Raw genomic sequence first — 15,361 nt, 5'->3', positions numbered from 1 at the left:
AGCCACCTAGGCGCCCCACTTATTTTAAATAATGCTACATTGAACATCTGGATACATACACATTTTTGAATTACTGTTTTCATTTTCTTCAGATAAATACCCAGGAGTGGAATTGTAACATTAAACTCAAAAACTTCTACACAGGGAGGGAGGGTAATCATCAACAAAGTGAACAGGCAGCCAACTAAATGAGACAAGATATTTGCAAATCATGTATCTGCTAAGGGTTAGAACTTAAGAGCCAAAAAAAAGAAATCCAATTAAAATATGGGCAGAGGATCGAATAGACACTTTTCCAAAGAAGACATATGAATGGCCAACAGGCACATGAAAATATGCTCAACATCAAAAATCATCAGGGAAATGCTTATCAAAACCACAATGAGATATCACCTCATACCTGTTAGAATAGCTGTTATCAAAAAAGATAAGAAATAACTATTGGTGAGAAAATGGGGACCCTGGTGCACTGTTGGTGAGAATGTAAATTGGTGCAACCATTATGGAAAACAGTATGGAGGTTCCTCAAAAATTAATGATTGAAAAAAATAAAAATATAGTAAACATTTAAGAATTGTAGCTCTTTCCATTATTATTATTTTTACTGTTGTGAGACTAGTGCTTTTTCTGAATTATTTTCTTCAAACTTATGCTGAAGCATTGCAGCTTAAAAACAACATAGGATTATAAAATGTAAACAGATACTTTCAAATTTAAAACCATTGTTTATAATTTCATGGAAGATAACCTAAGTGATATTAGAACTTGCATTTAACCTCTATTTTTCTTTGAAGTCTGGCAGAAGTTTTGAGAGTGATTGGTGTTAAGTTCTTTTAAAATAGTGACTGACATTATTTGTCTTGAAGTGTTCATTCTCCTACTAGATTTGTTATTTTACTTGTTTTATACCTGAATCCAAACACTAATTTTCTTTGTGAACATACTCCCATGTAACTTGCATGCCATTTGCTTATTTATACCAATTAAAGTTGGTCAAAGAAAAAGTAAAATCTTTTACATTTCACTGACTCATGTTCTGCTAATACCTGTATTCTACTGAGTTTCTGATGTGAATCCAGAGTATACTAGTTAAAGTCATAGCCCAGCACCACTCTTAAGTGATAATTCCTTAACTGACCGCTTGAGCACCATATAGGAGTTTGAGACTAGCACTAGTGATCAGAATGTATAAAGGAATCAGTTTTGTTTCTTTAATAGTAATCTAGTTCAATGAGAAGATTCCCAATATGGCTATTAATTTTTAACCAAAATGGACATAAAAGATCAAATTTGGGCTGTATAGATCTTCTCTAGTAATATGGCATATAACCACCAAATATAGCTGTTCTTTTTGCGTTTTTAGACTACCATTTAGACTAGTCATTTATTTTTTCGTAGCATTTTTGAACCAATCTCTCCCCCCCCCCCCATAAATGTTATAACAATTGGTCTATTTGATTAAAAAATGTAGCTGATTAAACTGTTGGGAACTCAATATTAGGGTTGGCTAAAAGGAATGAGTGTAATGTTTTAGTAAGAAAATGTTATCCTGACAGGAATGTTTTAAAAGTGAGATCATTGTTGGTTTTGGAAGCATTGGCGTTGTAATTAGTCATGGTTTAAAAATGAAGTAACTTGAAATATCATCATAAAGTATTGTTTGATCTGAAAGAAGACAGTGAACATTTTTGGTAATTTTTAGCATGCTCCCTGATGTGATTCATTTATTCATTTTATTTGTGGAATCTCACTTACTGAAATTCCTTTAGCTGGATTTTCCCAGTGTCTCTAATAGCTGAGTTCACTATTTTATGCCCCTTGAGAACTATTTCGAACATTATTCGTCACTGTATAAATATACATCATTTTAAACAATCATTTTGTGAAAACTGGTAAAATTGAGAGTGATTATTTACTTGACAAAAAGGTGTATTAACTTAAAAAAATAAGCCACTATACTACATTTTAAATTAAATTGAAGTTGTGAAACAAGTATCTTAACACTTGTCCAGAATAAATGGATTATTTATATTTTGAGGAACAATGATGTTAATGTTTTGGTCATTTGAAAGACAATGCAGAGTTCAAATATAATTAAGGAGTACTCAGCCATTGGGTGTAATTTCTTCATTTACTCATCTTAGAAATGATTTTTCAGCAGTTATATCATATGGCACATTGGATTCCAAGGTCAATGAGTCATGCTCCCTGCACTCAAAATTCTTGCCGTGGTGAAATATAGTCGCTTGTATCTGTTTTAACAGAAAAAGTACCAAAATTTTAAACCATTTCTTAATGAAGTATAAAGGTAGTAAGTGTAGTATAGTGGGGTTCTCTTTCCATTATACTACTTGCTAGGTATAGGCAAATCAGTGATATTCTCTGAGCTTCAGTTTCTTCATCTGAAAATATGGACCAAACTATCTGCCCTGCCTACCTCGAGTAGTTACTGTGAATCTTTAGAAAGATATTGCTTGTCAAAATGCCTTAGGCTGTACCTATGTGCTATTATAATTCTTCGCATGTCCCTGATTTTTATGGGAGATTTCCAATGTACTACCACATTTATTATTTGATTATAAAAACAATCAAATAGAATCTAGAAGAGAAAAAAGTTACTCACATGCCACTCTAAATCAAATACTTTTTATAATTTTGAACTGATAATTTTCAGGTTTTTAAATACCTAGCTTTGGGAGATACTTAGATATTCATAATTACACATTTGGCTCTTTTTCTGCGCTCATTACAGAGTCTTCACATAATCATTTTAATGACCACATTATCTAGCAGTTGGCTCTTAGTTTATTTAACCAGTCTTAGAAGTTGTCAACAATCTTTCTCACATTGTTATTTTCAGATGCATCATTCATTGGAAATAGAGGCAGATGTGTTCTATGTTGAGGAAAAGTTGTCTTAGTTACAATTATTTCTTAAGGCCTGAGAAAAAATATAAACGTATACTTGGGTGATCACATAACTTCAGCCTACTCTGCCACACAGGTTGCTTTCTGAGCTTCCTGCCTCTCCAGGGCCCTGGTGCAGGTGCGCAGCCTATAACCCAGCTGCTTCCTGTGCACACTCATAGCACTAGCATTTTGTATTATACAATGTATTGAAATGATGCTGTTCCTCAGGTGAAGAATACTCAAATGTTTTCAGTGGTTAGTAAGAATAAATTACAATGTCACTCTGAAAAATAAACCCAAAAAGTATCTTCATCTCTTTCTCTCCCTCTCCCTGCCTCCCACCATTTCAGATGTTTCTCTTGATGGACTTAAAATGACATGTAGACTATCCATCTAATACCTTGACCTCTCAGTTCCATGACCTCCTGCCTGCAGTGATCTTGTCCTTTTGCTTGTTTCAGTCGTCCACCCCATCGTTGTTACTATGTTACTTGTTACTAATAATTGTATATGCTCTGTGATCTTCATAGCAAGTATCTTGCTGCATCCACCTCCCACATTTCCAGCTTGTTCCCTTCAGTGCTCTGCCTTGAACTTAGCATAGACTCCATGATTTACCACTTTATTTTTTCTTAGCCTTTTTCATACTTACCTTGGAAAGACTCCAGCCTTGGTTGAATCTCCTTTTAGATCCTCTGCAGCTGCGTTCATGAGAAATAGATGAGGAAGCTGGAGAAAAACAGTCCAAAGGGCTGGTCTCACTTTAGACACATGATCAGTAACTTTAGGTGAGTTCTCAGTATGACTGAGCAATCCTACTAAGTTTCCATGCCTCTCCACTTTGCCTCTCTTCAGGGGAAGTATATCCCATCACATTGCTCTCTCTTCCGAAGCCTCCGATTCCCTTCCTCTCTGCTCATTCAAAGCTGATGACTTTGTCTCACATGTCACTGACTCTGCTGAAACAATCAGGAGAGAACTTGCATATCCTTTATCTGCCAAATCTACCAGCCTATCTGCATCTGTGTCTTTATTTGCTGCTTTCCTTCCTTGGGAATTCTTTCCCTCCTCTAAGGCCGCCTTCTTGCACACTAGATCCCATCTTCTGAGCCATTCAGAAGTCAGGTCCTGCACATGTACCCCACTCCCCCACATTATCAATTTTCCTTTTACTGCATCATTGCTACCAACATATACCTACTGCCACATTGCATAGCTATCCTTTACAGAAAAGAGTTTTCTATATACCTTATCTCCACTTCACCTCTTACTCTCCCTTAGACCACTGTAGTCAATTTTCATCATGTTACCTCTGTTAACTTGCCTTCCAGGATACCATTTCCCTGGTTTTTCTTCCACCTGTGACTGTTCCTCACCTGTCTCCTTTGTTCATTGCTCTTCAACTTAATCTGAAATTATGAACTGTGTCTCGGTATTCAGTCCTTGGACTTCACTTGACTTTCTAACTTTAATTAAATTGCATTTGTATACTGGTAACTCCCAAGTTTAATTCTTCAATACCTTTTTCCCTCCTAACTCCAGATTTGTATAGCTAGCTGCCTACCTTGTAGCCCATCTAGATATCTAAAACTATTTTAAACTTGACTCATCCACAACTCAACTCTTACTTGTCTAGTCTTCTCTCAGTCAGCCTCACTGCAGTTTCCAACAGTTCCAGTTTTGTTCTCGGGCCAAAAGCCTTGGAAGTGTTTTCAGCTCTTTTTTTCTTTCACATCCCATGTCCACATTGGGTCAACTTTAAGAATATATCAAGAATATTGCCACTTCTCACCAGCTCACCCGCTACCATCCTATTCCAGGCCTGCATCAGCTCTTTTGACCTCCAATCAGGCCCATTGCAGAAGCTTTCTAGTTGGCATTTCCATTTTCACTGTTGGCCCCTGTGGTATGTTCTCCACATAGCAGCCAGAGGGATCATTTCAAAATGCAAGTCAGATCATAGCACGTGCCTCTGCTCAAAACCTACCATTTGCTTCCCATCTCACTCGGAATAAAATCCAGTGTCCTTCTGACGCCCTACAAAGCACTGTCATGTACAGTGTCTGCCCCCTACTTACCTTTTGGACATCACCTCTCCTCCTTCACTATTCCAGCCACTCTGGGCATGTTTGCCAGTCACACCTGGCATCTCTCTCCCTCATCATGTACCTACTTATTGACAGCTGTTCCTGAAGATAACACACTGCACTAAAATGCTACTGGGGAGTCTGTTTCCCTCTATTCTAGGTGGGAGTCATTAAAATGCAGTTCTGTAAACCTTCTATATCAGTGACAAATTATCACATTGAGATAATGCTTAATATATTGGACCCTGATCACCAGACAATTAGGGATTGTTAGTAGGCCATTTGTGCATAGTAATGTTTGCTCTTCCGTTGTAACTGCTCTTCTCAAATGCTTTCCACAGTTTTCTTTAATACTTTCTCAACTTTTTTTTTGCGGGGGGGGAATTCATTGTGTAACACTAGGGAAAAATAAGAGCTAACTATGGAAGGACTAGAAACCCAGGCTAAGTGGGTAATAGCAGAGAATGGCCCACACTGAGTATGAGGCTGGTGCCATTTAGCTCTTGCAACGTGGAGATTTTTTGGTGCTTAGTGAACTTTTCCAGGAGTTTCCATATGAGTCTGACATCATACCAATTGTATTCAGAATGTACCTTGAAATTGTAGTCCTGCGTCGTTTCGTTAAAAAATTTTTGTTGAGTTTTAGAGACAGAAACATAAATTTTCTTTTATAAACACTGACAAAAGACATTGGATATTGAGAGATATTTCTAGTCTTTGGTGGTTGTATATTAAAAATAAAGATAAATCAAGCCGCCATGCTGTACTTAGTAAAGTATTTCAATTATTTCTCAATAAAACTGGAGAAAAAATAAACCACGAGCTCTTCTCCAAGGGAGTAACGTTCTTGGGGTATGCTTTACACACCTACATATATACATACTTTTTCTCTGTAGTAGAGATTCTATTAAAGATTTAGTAAGAGATGAAGAAGGTTTATGAAACATATCACCTGATACAATAAAAATTCCCATCAGAAGTTTCTCTTCTATGAAGTTTGTGTACATTTCTGTCTGTCTGTCTCATTTTAACATGCTTTCTGATGTTTTGAATGTTGAGGTTTTACTGTTTTGGAAAATAAATAATAAAATTAAGAGAAGTCTTGAAATAAGATTGCTAGCACAGAAAATATAATTATTGAATAAAAATTCACTTTTTATCACCACAAGGTACCAGGATATGAAATTTAGCATCAGAATTTTTAGATACTTTGGCAAGAGTGCTATTTTAACACAAGTAGCGTAAAGGGAACTATAATGGAAAAAAAAATGGAATTGGTAATGAAGTCCTCCATTTTCCTATATGATGGGTGAAAACCCCAAATCTTTGAAGTTGGTAAACTCCAGGAAGTAAATGCGAATCCGATCCCATCACTCCCTTCTTCTTAACCTTCTCCAGTGACTTCCTATTCTACTTGGAATCAAATCCGCCCTTCCTCCAAGCCTCACAGCAAAGTCCCAGGGATCTAATCCTTGCCTGTACCTCTGACCTTGGGTCAAGTAGGGTGGTGTTTCCTGCAGGCTCCTTATGCTTCAGCCACACTGCTCTTCTTTCAGCCCTCTCTGTTTGGAATGTTTTCCCACATTCTTAGCCTGGATCCATCATTTTATGAGGTTATAACCATTACCCCTTAGAGAGTCCTTTCCTGCTTCTCCTTAAAAGACCCCTCAGTTTTCTTACCCCTTCGTTTCATAGAAAAAGTTGCATTATAACTTACAAATGCCAATGTCTTATTTATCCCTCTGCTGATTCTTTTTTTCCCCTCCCCCTTGCATCAGAATGTAATACTGAGTCCTGTTTGTCATTAGTGTCCCATCACCTTGCATAGGACTTGGCACATATTAGGTATTCAGTTAATATTTTTGAATGAATGGAGATCTTCCAGAGAAACATTAGTGAGTTAAACCAAATAACTTGAAGGTTTTCATAAGATGAAATAGCGTAAAGAGATAAACATGCCAAGTTGATAATTCATTTATGTTTATAATCTATCATCTATAACATCTAAATATATTTTACATTTTTTATCATGGTTAAATATATATAGCATAAAATTTACCATTTTAACCATTTTCAAGTGTGTAGTTCAATGGCATTAAGTGTGTTCACAATGTTGTACAACCATCCCACCATCCATCTCCAGAACTTTTTATCTTTCCAAACTGAAATTCTATACCCAATAAACAATCACACCCTGATCCCCCCTCCATTCAGCCACTGTCGACCTCCACCTCTATTTTTTGTTTCTATGAATTGGCCTGTTCTATGGGCTTTAGATGTGGAATCAAGCAGTATTTGTCCTTTTGTGATTGGCTTATTTCACTTAGCATAATGTCTTTAAGGTTAATCCATGTTGTAGAATGTGTCAGAATTTCCTTCCCTTTTTAAGGCTGAATAATATTGCGTTGTATGTATGTATCACATTTTGTTTATTCTTTCATCCTTTGAATGGACAGTTGGCCTTCTTCTATTTGGCTATTGTGAGTAATGCTGCTATTTATACAGGTGTACATATATCCGTTTGAGTCCCTACTTTTAAGTTCTTTTGGGTATACATCCTGAATCATATGGTAATTCTATTTCTAATTTTTTGAGGAAACACTGTACCATTTTCCATAGTGGCCACAGCATTTTTACTTTCTCATTAGGAATATACAAAGGTTCCAGTCTGTCTACATTCTACCCAACACTTAACTATTTTCTGTTTTGTTTTGTTATTTTTAATAGAACATATCCTAATGGATGTGAAGTGGAATCTCATTGTGGGTTTTAATTTGCATTTTCCTAATAATTCATGATCTTGAGCATATTTTCATGTTTTTATAGGCCATTTGTATATCTTCTTTGGAGAAGTGTCTATTCAAGATCTTTGCCTGGTTTTTAGTCAGGTTGTTTATTTTCTGTTGTTGAACATCTAACTATTTTATGTAGTAGAAAATATACTAAAATACTTAAGGTATGTCTTATTTCTCTCTATTCTTAGGGGTACAAAATATAATTTGCTAGCTCATACTACTCTGACCTTGGAAAGTGCTGAGGATAGCTTCAAGACCCATAATCTGTCCATTAATGGAAATGGTGAGTACAGTCTATATTTTACTTACTATGTATGTTATGTCAATAGATAACATTGTGGCAGTAGTAATTTCTAATTTTAGTATGCCCCTCTGAAGCAGATGTTGGCTTAAATAATGTAGGCATGCATGATTCTGTAGGTTCTTTCTAACATGTCCATCTCCTCCCCCAAAAGAGAAAAAAATGTTATGTTTCCCTCATGCCATTTGCCAGAGATTTGTTTGTGAGGCTACTAGCTCAGTGAGAACAGAAAGGGTTTTGTGTATTCTGAATCCTTGTCTTGGACTTGAAATTGATTACTTCAACACCCTTCTAGTTGGCAATCAAAGACCTATCTTATTTTTATTTTTATTTTTTTATTTTATCTTATTTTTTTAATATGAAATTTATTGTCAAATTGGTTTCCATACAACACCCAGTGCTCATCCCAAAAGGTGCCTTCCTCAATACTCATCACACACCCTCCTCTCCCTCCCACCTACCTATCTTATTTTTAAAGTTGAATTTGAGGAAGCCAACCCTGTTGGTAGAAACAGAGTTGGGGAAGGTAGGACCAAATTAATCTTAACCGTTTTATCTCTGGATAATATTGGTAGTTGTAGTGTGTCCCCCGCCAAAAAATAATAATAATAATACAGCAAGGTGAAAAAGGGACTTAAGCAATTAGGAAGGTTCATAAAATTTAGCATAAGCATTCTCCATTCTCCCAGATTATTTTACCTATGAGGAATCATACAGAGTGGTGATGGTAAAGTAGTTTGGAAATATAACTTGGCCACTTATTCTTGTCCATTTTCTGAAGCAGAATATATAAAATTACGTACTACCCTACTTGTACTTATTGTTGTAAGGATGCGTGACTCTGTACTGATGAGATAGATGTTTTTACAACAATATTTTTTAAGTTTTGTGCTAAAACTTACGTTAGGGGTGGCTGGGTGGCTCAGTCGGTTGAGTGTCCAACTTTGGCTCAGGTCATGATCTCGCGGCTCGTGAGTTCGAGCCCTATGTCGGGCTCTGTGCTGACAGCTCAGAGCCTGGAGCCTGCCTCTGCTCCTGTGTCTCCCTCTCTCTGCCCTTAACCCACTCGCATTCTGTCTCTGTCTCTCTCAAAAATAAATAAACATTAAAAAAAATGAAAAAATATATATATAATTTACTAAAACTGATCCAAGAAACCATAAACCTAAAGAACCCTACAACTATTAAAAATAACTAAATAAGTTACATACTGATATAATCATACAATGAAATACTTTAAGCAATAAGATATATACATACTGAATGAACAAAAACCAAGTCACTAAGAAAAGATAATGTGATTTTTATCCATATAAAGTTCAAACCAGAAAAAAACTAAATTGTATTATTTAGAGAAGCACACATAGGTGGTAAAACCAAAAATAAATGCAAGGAAGTGAATACCATAAAAATTGGGCCACATTTACATCTAGAATAATTAAGAAATAATGTTGGCAACGTTCTTTCTGGACATGGGAGTAGTTATGCATAAATTCATCTCATAGTTATTTGTTACATTGTACATTTACATTTTAAGAACTTTTCTCTATTTTTTAGTGTAAGATTTATTTTTAAATTTTTTTAATGTTTGTTTTTGAGAGAGAGAGAGACAGAGACAGACAGAGCACGAGTGGGGGAGGGGCAGAGAGAGAGGGAGATGCAGAAGCAGAAGCAGGCTCCAGGCTCCGAGCTGTGAGCACAGACCCCGTTGTACGGCTCGAACCCACGAGCGTGAGATCATGACCTGAGCGGAAGTTGGACACTTAATCAGCTGAGCCACCCAGGTGCCCCAGTAAGGTATATTTTTATACATATGTGTGTATTCTAAAATTTTGGGTTCATAAGCATTAACTTCTTCACAATAGCTTTATTGAATTTCTCCAGTACCTGTAGTGATGTTTCTCCTTTCCAACTGATAGTGGCTTTTTGTATGTTCTCTTTTTATTATCATTCTTGCAGTAGGTTTGTCAGTTTCTTTTATTCAGTAGTCTGTTCTATATATTCTAATTATTTGTTAGAAATAACTGTTGTAGTCTATGTATTAACTATGAGAGGTCTGATAAAATCTGCTGTGATTGTGGATTTTTCTAGTTCTCATAGCCATGTCTATTTTTGTTTTATAATATTTGAGCCTTTACTGTTTGATACACACAATTTTTAAATTGTGCACTTTCTTCTACTCTTTTAACCTCAAACTGTTCTTATTTTTATATTGTAGATATGCCTCTTCAAGCAGGATTATATACTGGATTTTAATTTTTATCCAGTTTGACAATCTTTGTGTTTTTTAATGGAGCAGTCATTTTGCATTTGATACCAAATAGTTTATAACCCATATTATATGATATTAAATATTTATGTTTAAATCTGCCATCATATCCTGTGTTTGCTGCTGGTCTTATATATTTCATGATGGTTTTTCTGTTGTTTCTTGCCTTTTTAAGGATTGATAGTTTCATCATTTCAGTTTTTCCTTGTTCCAACTTAAGTTGTAATTCTTTTTCTCATCTTTTAGAAATTACTTCTGGAAATGCCATTAATCATATATGTTAAAGTCTAAAATTAAAAGATAGTTTTACAGGGTGCCTGGGTGGCTCAGTCGATTATGTGTCCAACTGTTGATTTTGGCTCAGGTCATGATCTCACAGTTCAAAGGATCAAGCCCTACATCTCTCTCTCTCTCTCTCTCTCTCTCTCTCTCTCTCTCTCTCTGTCTCTGTCTCTATCTCTCAAATAAATAAACTTAAAAAAAGAGATAGTTTTACCTTTTTTTAGGCAATGCAAGGACTTTAGAACAGAAACTCCATTTCTCTGACCTGTGTGCTATTATTATATATTATAATTCTATTTGATTTTTAATTTCACAAGATGTTTTATACATTTTATATTTATTTAAGTTTACCTAAAGTTTCTGTGCACCACTTGTATCTAATACCCTTACATCTGGGATCATTTTCCTTATGCTTGAAGTATAATCCTTAAGAATTTCTTTTAGTATGTTCCACTGATATCATACACCTTTGTTCTTGTGTTTGAAGATAACTGTTTTTTGCTTCATTCTTGAAAGATATTTTTATAGGATACAGAATTTTGGTAGTTCCCATTTTTTTCCTTTTGAATATTACAGATATAATTCTATCTTCTGGCTTCTTTTACCAGCTACTGAAAATCATGTCAGTGTGTCACTTCTGTGACAGTAGCTTTCTTTTCCCTTTAGCTTTGGTTTTCTGAAGTTTCATTATGATAAAGTACATAATTTAATTTTATTTATGATGCTTTTGGAACTCTAACTTCTTTAAATTATTGATTGGTGTCTTTCATTAGTTCTGGACAAAATCTCAATTTTCCATTCAGAGAGCCTCTGCTCCTCCATTCTCTTTCTTTTCCCCCAGCATGTCTGTTAAACCCGTGTCAGTTGTCCTCACTTTATCCTCTCTGTGTGTTACCCTTTATGATGTGTTTCCTGCATGCATTGTCAATGTTATTTCTTAGGTTTTTGGTGAAAGAGCATGCATTGCTGTTTTATAGCCTGTGACTAATAATTCAGATGTATAACGTCTTTCTGGGTATATTTCTATTGTTTTTTCCTACAGGTCATGATGTCTCAATTCCTTGCATATTGGGTTATCTTCATATAGTTGTCATTAAAATCGAAAGTTTATGTACAGGAGTAAATTGATGCAGGCACCTGGAGGGACTATCATTAGGGGCCCACTTTATTCAAAGATCATGTCTGAGTTTTTCCGGACTCCTTGTATCCCCATCTCTAGGCACTGAGAGTCCTAGGCAGCAAGGCTGGTTTGTTTCTGGTTCACTGCCTACCCTGTCGGTGGTTCCTCTGGGATGTCAGCCTAGCATGGGGAGGATCTCCCATTAACCTAGTTACATAGTTCAGGCCCTAGACTTTGATTTCTGTTCTGCTTCCTCATCTTGCAGGATCATTAAATCATAACCTCAGCCTTGCTGGGATTGGCAAATGCTCAGGGCAAACACAGCATCTGTGCTCACTTAACTCACTGGTACTCATCAAATTTGTACTGGTAATTTCTTATGGTCTTGTTACCTTTTTGTCGCTCTTGGAAGAAATTTTAAATATATTTGATACAGCATTTTCAATAGTTGTCAGTGGGAAGATTGGTCTGCACAATCTACCCTTCTTACCCAAGATTTGAAGTCCGCAATATTATTAGCATTATCAATTTTATCACAAAATCTAGCAGATGAAGTTTATTGTCATTTCATTTGTGTCAGTTCTCTGATTATCAATATTGCCATCATATGTTGAGTGTCTATTATGTATCAGACACTGTTCTATGAAATATTATTCAGCCTTAAAAAAGAAGGAAATTCTGCAATATGTGACAACATGAATGCCCCTTGACAACATCACACTCACTGGAATAGCCAGTCGCAGAAGGACAGACACTGCATGGTTCCACTCACATGAGGTATCTACAATAGGCAAATTCAAAGAAGCACAAGAGTAGAATGGCAGTTACCAGGGGAAAGAAGGAGTTGCTAATAACAGGTATAAAATTTCAGCTATGCAAGATGAATAGGTTCTAGAGACCTACTGTATGATGTAGAGCCTATTGTTAACAATACTGTATTGTGCATTTAAAAATCTATTAAGAGGTGGGGTGCCTGGCTTAGTTGGTTGAGTGTCTGACACTTGATTTCGGCTCAGGTCATGATCTCACAGTTTGTGAGTTCAAGTGCCACGTTGGACTCTGTGCTGACAGTGCAGAGCCTGCTTGGGATTCTCTCTGTCCTCTCCCTCTGCCCGTTCCCCCCCCCCCCCCCCCCCCCCGCTCTTGGGCACACACGCTCTCTCTCTCTAAATAAATAAATAAACTTAAAAAAATCTCATAAGAGGGTAAATCTTCTGTTAGGTGTTTTTACCACAATAAAATGTAAAATAAGTAAACAAACAACCAAAGAAACAAACACTTTTAAGCAATTTTCATTCCTAGTGTCTGTGGGATGTGTCTATAAAGAAGCATTACCATGAAGTGATTAATGGTGTGGACTGTGGCACCAATCAGCCTTGGACTCATATTCTAGTTCTAGCACTGGCTAGTTCTGTGACCTTCACAAGTTCTTCATTTTATTGTCATTTACATTTTACAGATGGGTAAATTGCAGCCTAGAGAGCATAACATGCTAGGTCATGTAGCTAGGAAGTGGGTGAGCCAGACTTTAAATAATCCAGGACAGGCTGTACTCTCTCTGTTATGCTTTCTGGTCAGGGATGATGACTATTAAAGCACCTAAAGACTCAAAATACCATCCATGTGTGAATAATGGAATTGATGATGAAAGGCCCCATTCTTTCAACCAAATCATCCGAAAAGTTGAGGAAAAGAATACAATTCATAAAGGAAGCATTAATTTTAGCAGTGCTTCCTCAGTTGTCTTCAGTGTTCTCTAAGATATTACTAGACTCTTGTTCAATAAAATGCTCATGGGTAGATCAGCATGGGCATTGTGTGGTATGGCTCTTTTTTAGAGAAATGCAATACAGACTCACACACTGTGAGAAGTCTGAGACTGTGCTTAAAACAGTAACACCCAAAACTGTGGGCACTGGAGTTTGTGGACTCCACAGAAGAAAGTTAAAGAAACAATAACCCATATGCCTAACTCTTCGTAGGAGGTATATTCCTAGAATGTGTATGAATTAAAATCTTATAAATCAATCCTATTTGGAAAAAGAAGAAATATTCTAATTTAAAGGAAACTGAATTTTATACCGAAAAAAAGCCACCCTCAAATTTATTCATTAATATAAATCTATGTTAATACATTGGGTTTTCCTGAATAAAGTTATGTCAGTGTCTGTAAAATCAAGAGGAAATAACTATATTTTCTAAAATTTATAACTCAGTTTTATTATTCTTGATAATTGAAAGGAAAAGCTAAAATGGTATCTTCATCATCAAGAAATTTTTATTCTTTTTATGAAACAATGAAACCACATTGTGAAGATTGACTCACAGGGAACTAAGATGTTATCTGGATTCTTTCCCTTGCCTGTGTTTTGTTTTTGTTGTTGCTGTCATTTTTAAACACCATTTTGTTCTCCATTTGAAAATATAAATGAATTAGATAAAATCTTTAAGTAGTGAAAAGTTAAATTGCTTTTTCACTTCCTGTTTCATTTCATTTTGTCCTAATGTCGCCCTTGGTTAGAAAAGAAGAATTAAGCATTTGGATTAGATAATTTGTGCAGGGATGGAGGCAGCACTGAAAATGGAAAGGGCATGGTCTGGGGAGTGAGACTGTCCTAGATATGAAATAACAGGAAGCTGGTATGTGACAGACACAATGATAGATGCCATTTCCACATTATTTGATTTTCACAACAGCCCTCCTTCTGAAGATGGGTAGTATTTTTAAACATGAAGACTTGGTCCTCAGCTGGGTTAAGTGACTAGATGGATGCCATGTTTCCTGTCAGAAGTAGAGAGAAGAAGCTGTGACTCTGCACTTCATCCACGGTGGTCCTCAGCTGTGAAGAGACCCTGGTCAGAAGGGATAGGTGATTGCAGAGTATATGGCAAGGGGTCTGCAGAAAAAGGAATTCTACATCCAATATTGCTTTCCAAGGACCATAATCAGGAGGAAATTATTTTTCTCTGCATGCTATGAAATCTAAACTTCTTTTACTGGAGAAGCACATTTGTTACGAGTGGTAGTTTCCAGGATACATTAGTGATTGAACAAACTTTATGAACTCGTATGAAAAGCTAATCATCATTTATGGTTCTATTTTTTTAACAAAATGTATCCTAACTTAAAAATAACTAGCCTACAGATATTTAGAACATAAGCCATCCATAAATCTAGGATTGCTACATAAAGAAATTTGCTTTCAAAGTTTAAATTCATAAATCACAAAGTTGATTTCAGATGTTTTACTCAGATGCCTGCTTTTGTCGAATTTTTATTTCATTTCCTGCCTATTTTAGAAAAGGAATTTCTCCTATATCTATTTATTTATGCCTGTGTTTTGGAATCATTGCCTGTGTTCTATTTATGCATGTTTTTTCCGAGGTCAAACCCTTTATTTCTGAAAGGTAGCAGCTTTACCAAGATATTAGTAAAAAAGATTTGAATAGTCCCAGACAATTTGTTGTGCTCTATTCTTAATAATGAGCAGGCAGGTTGTTAAAAACTTTTTTGTTTTCCTTTGTGTACTTTATTTAGGCACATCTTTTTCATGTAACTGATGTACCAAACCTTGGCATGGCATCTATATATAATTGT

The 15,361-nt window shown here is 36.0% G+C and overlaps 1 protein-coding gene across 3 annotated transcripts in view; it reads left to right on the top strand.

Moving 5' to 3' along the window:
• Positions 1-15,361, top strand: part of RTKN2 (rhotekin 2) — a 72,633-nt gene that overhangs the window by 32,874 nt on the left and 24,398 nt on the right. For all 3 annotated transcript variants that reach the window (XM_045437538.1, XM_045437539.1, XM_045437540.1), the window contains one exon: positions 7,980-8,074. In XM_045437538.1, coding sequence (XP_045293494.1) covers positions 7,980-8,074 — 95 coding nt within the window. The remainder of the gene's footprint in view (positions 1-7,979; positions 8,075-15,361) is intronic.

Source organism: Leopardus geoffroyi, chromosome D2 (assembly GCF_018350155.1).
Source record: "Leopardus geoffroyi isolate Oge1 chromosome D2, O.geoffroyi_Oge1_pat1.0, whole genome shotgun sequence".
NCBI classification, from domain to species: domain Eukaryota; kingdom Metazoa; phylum Chordata; class Mammalia; order Carnivora; family Felidae; genus Leopardus; species Leopardus geoffroyi.
This window is presented reverse-complemented; position numbering and strand designations above follow the sequence as displayed.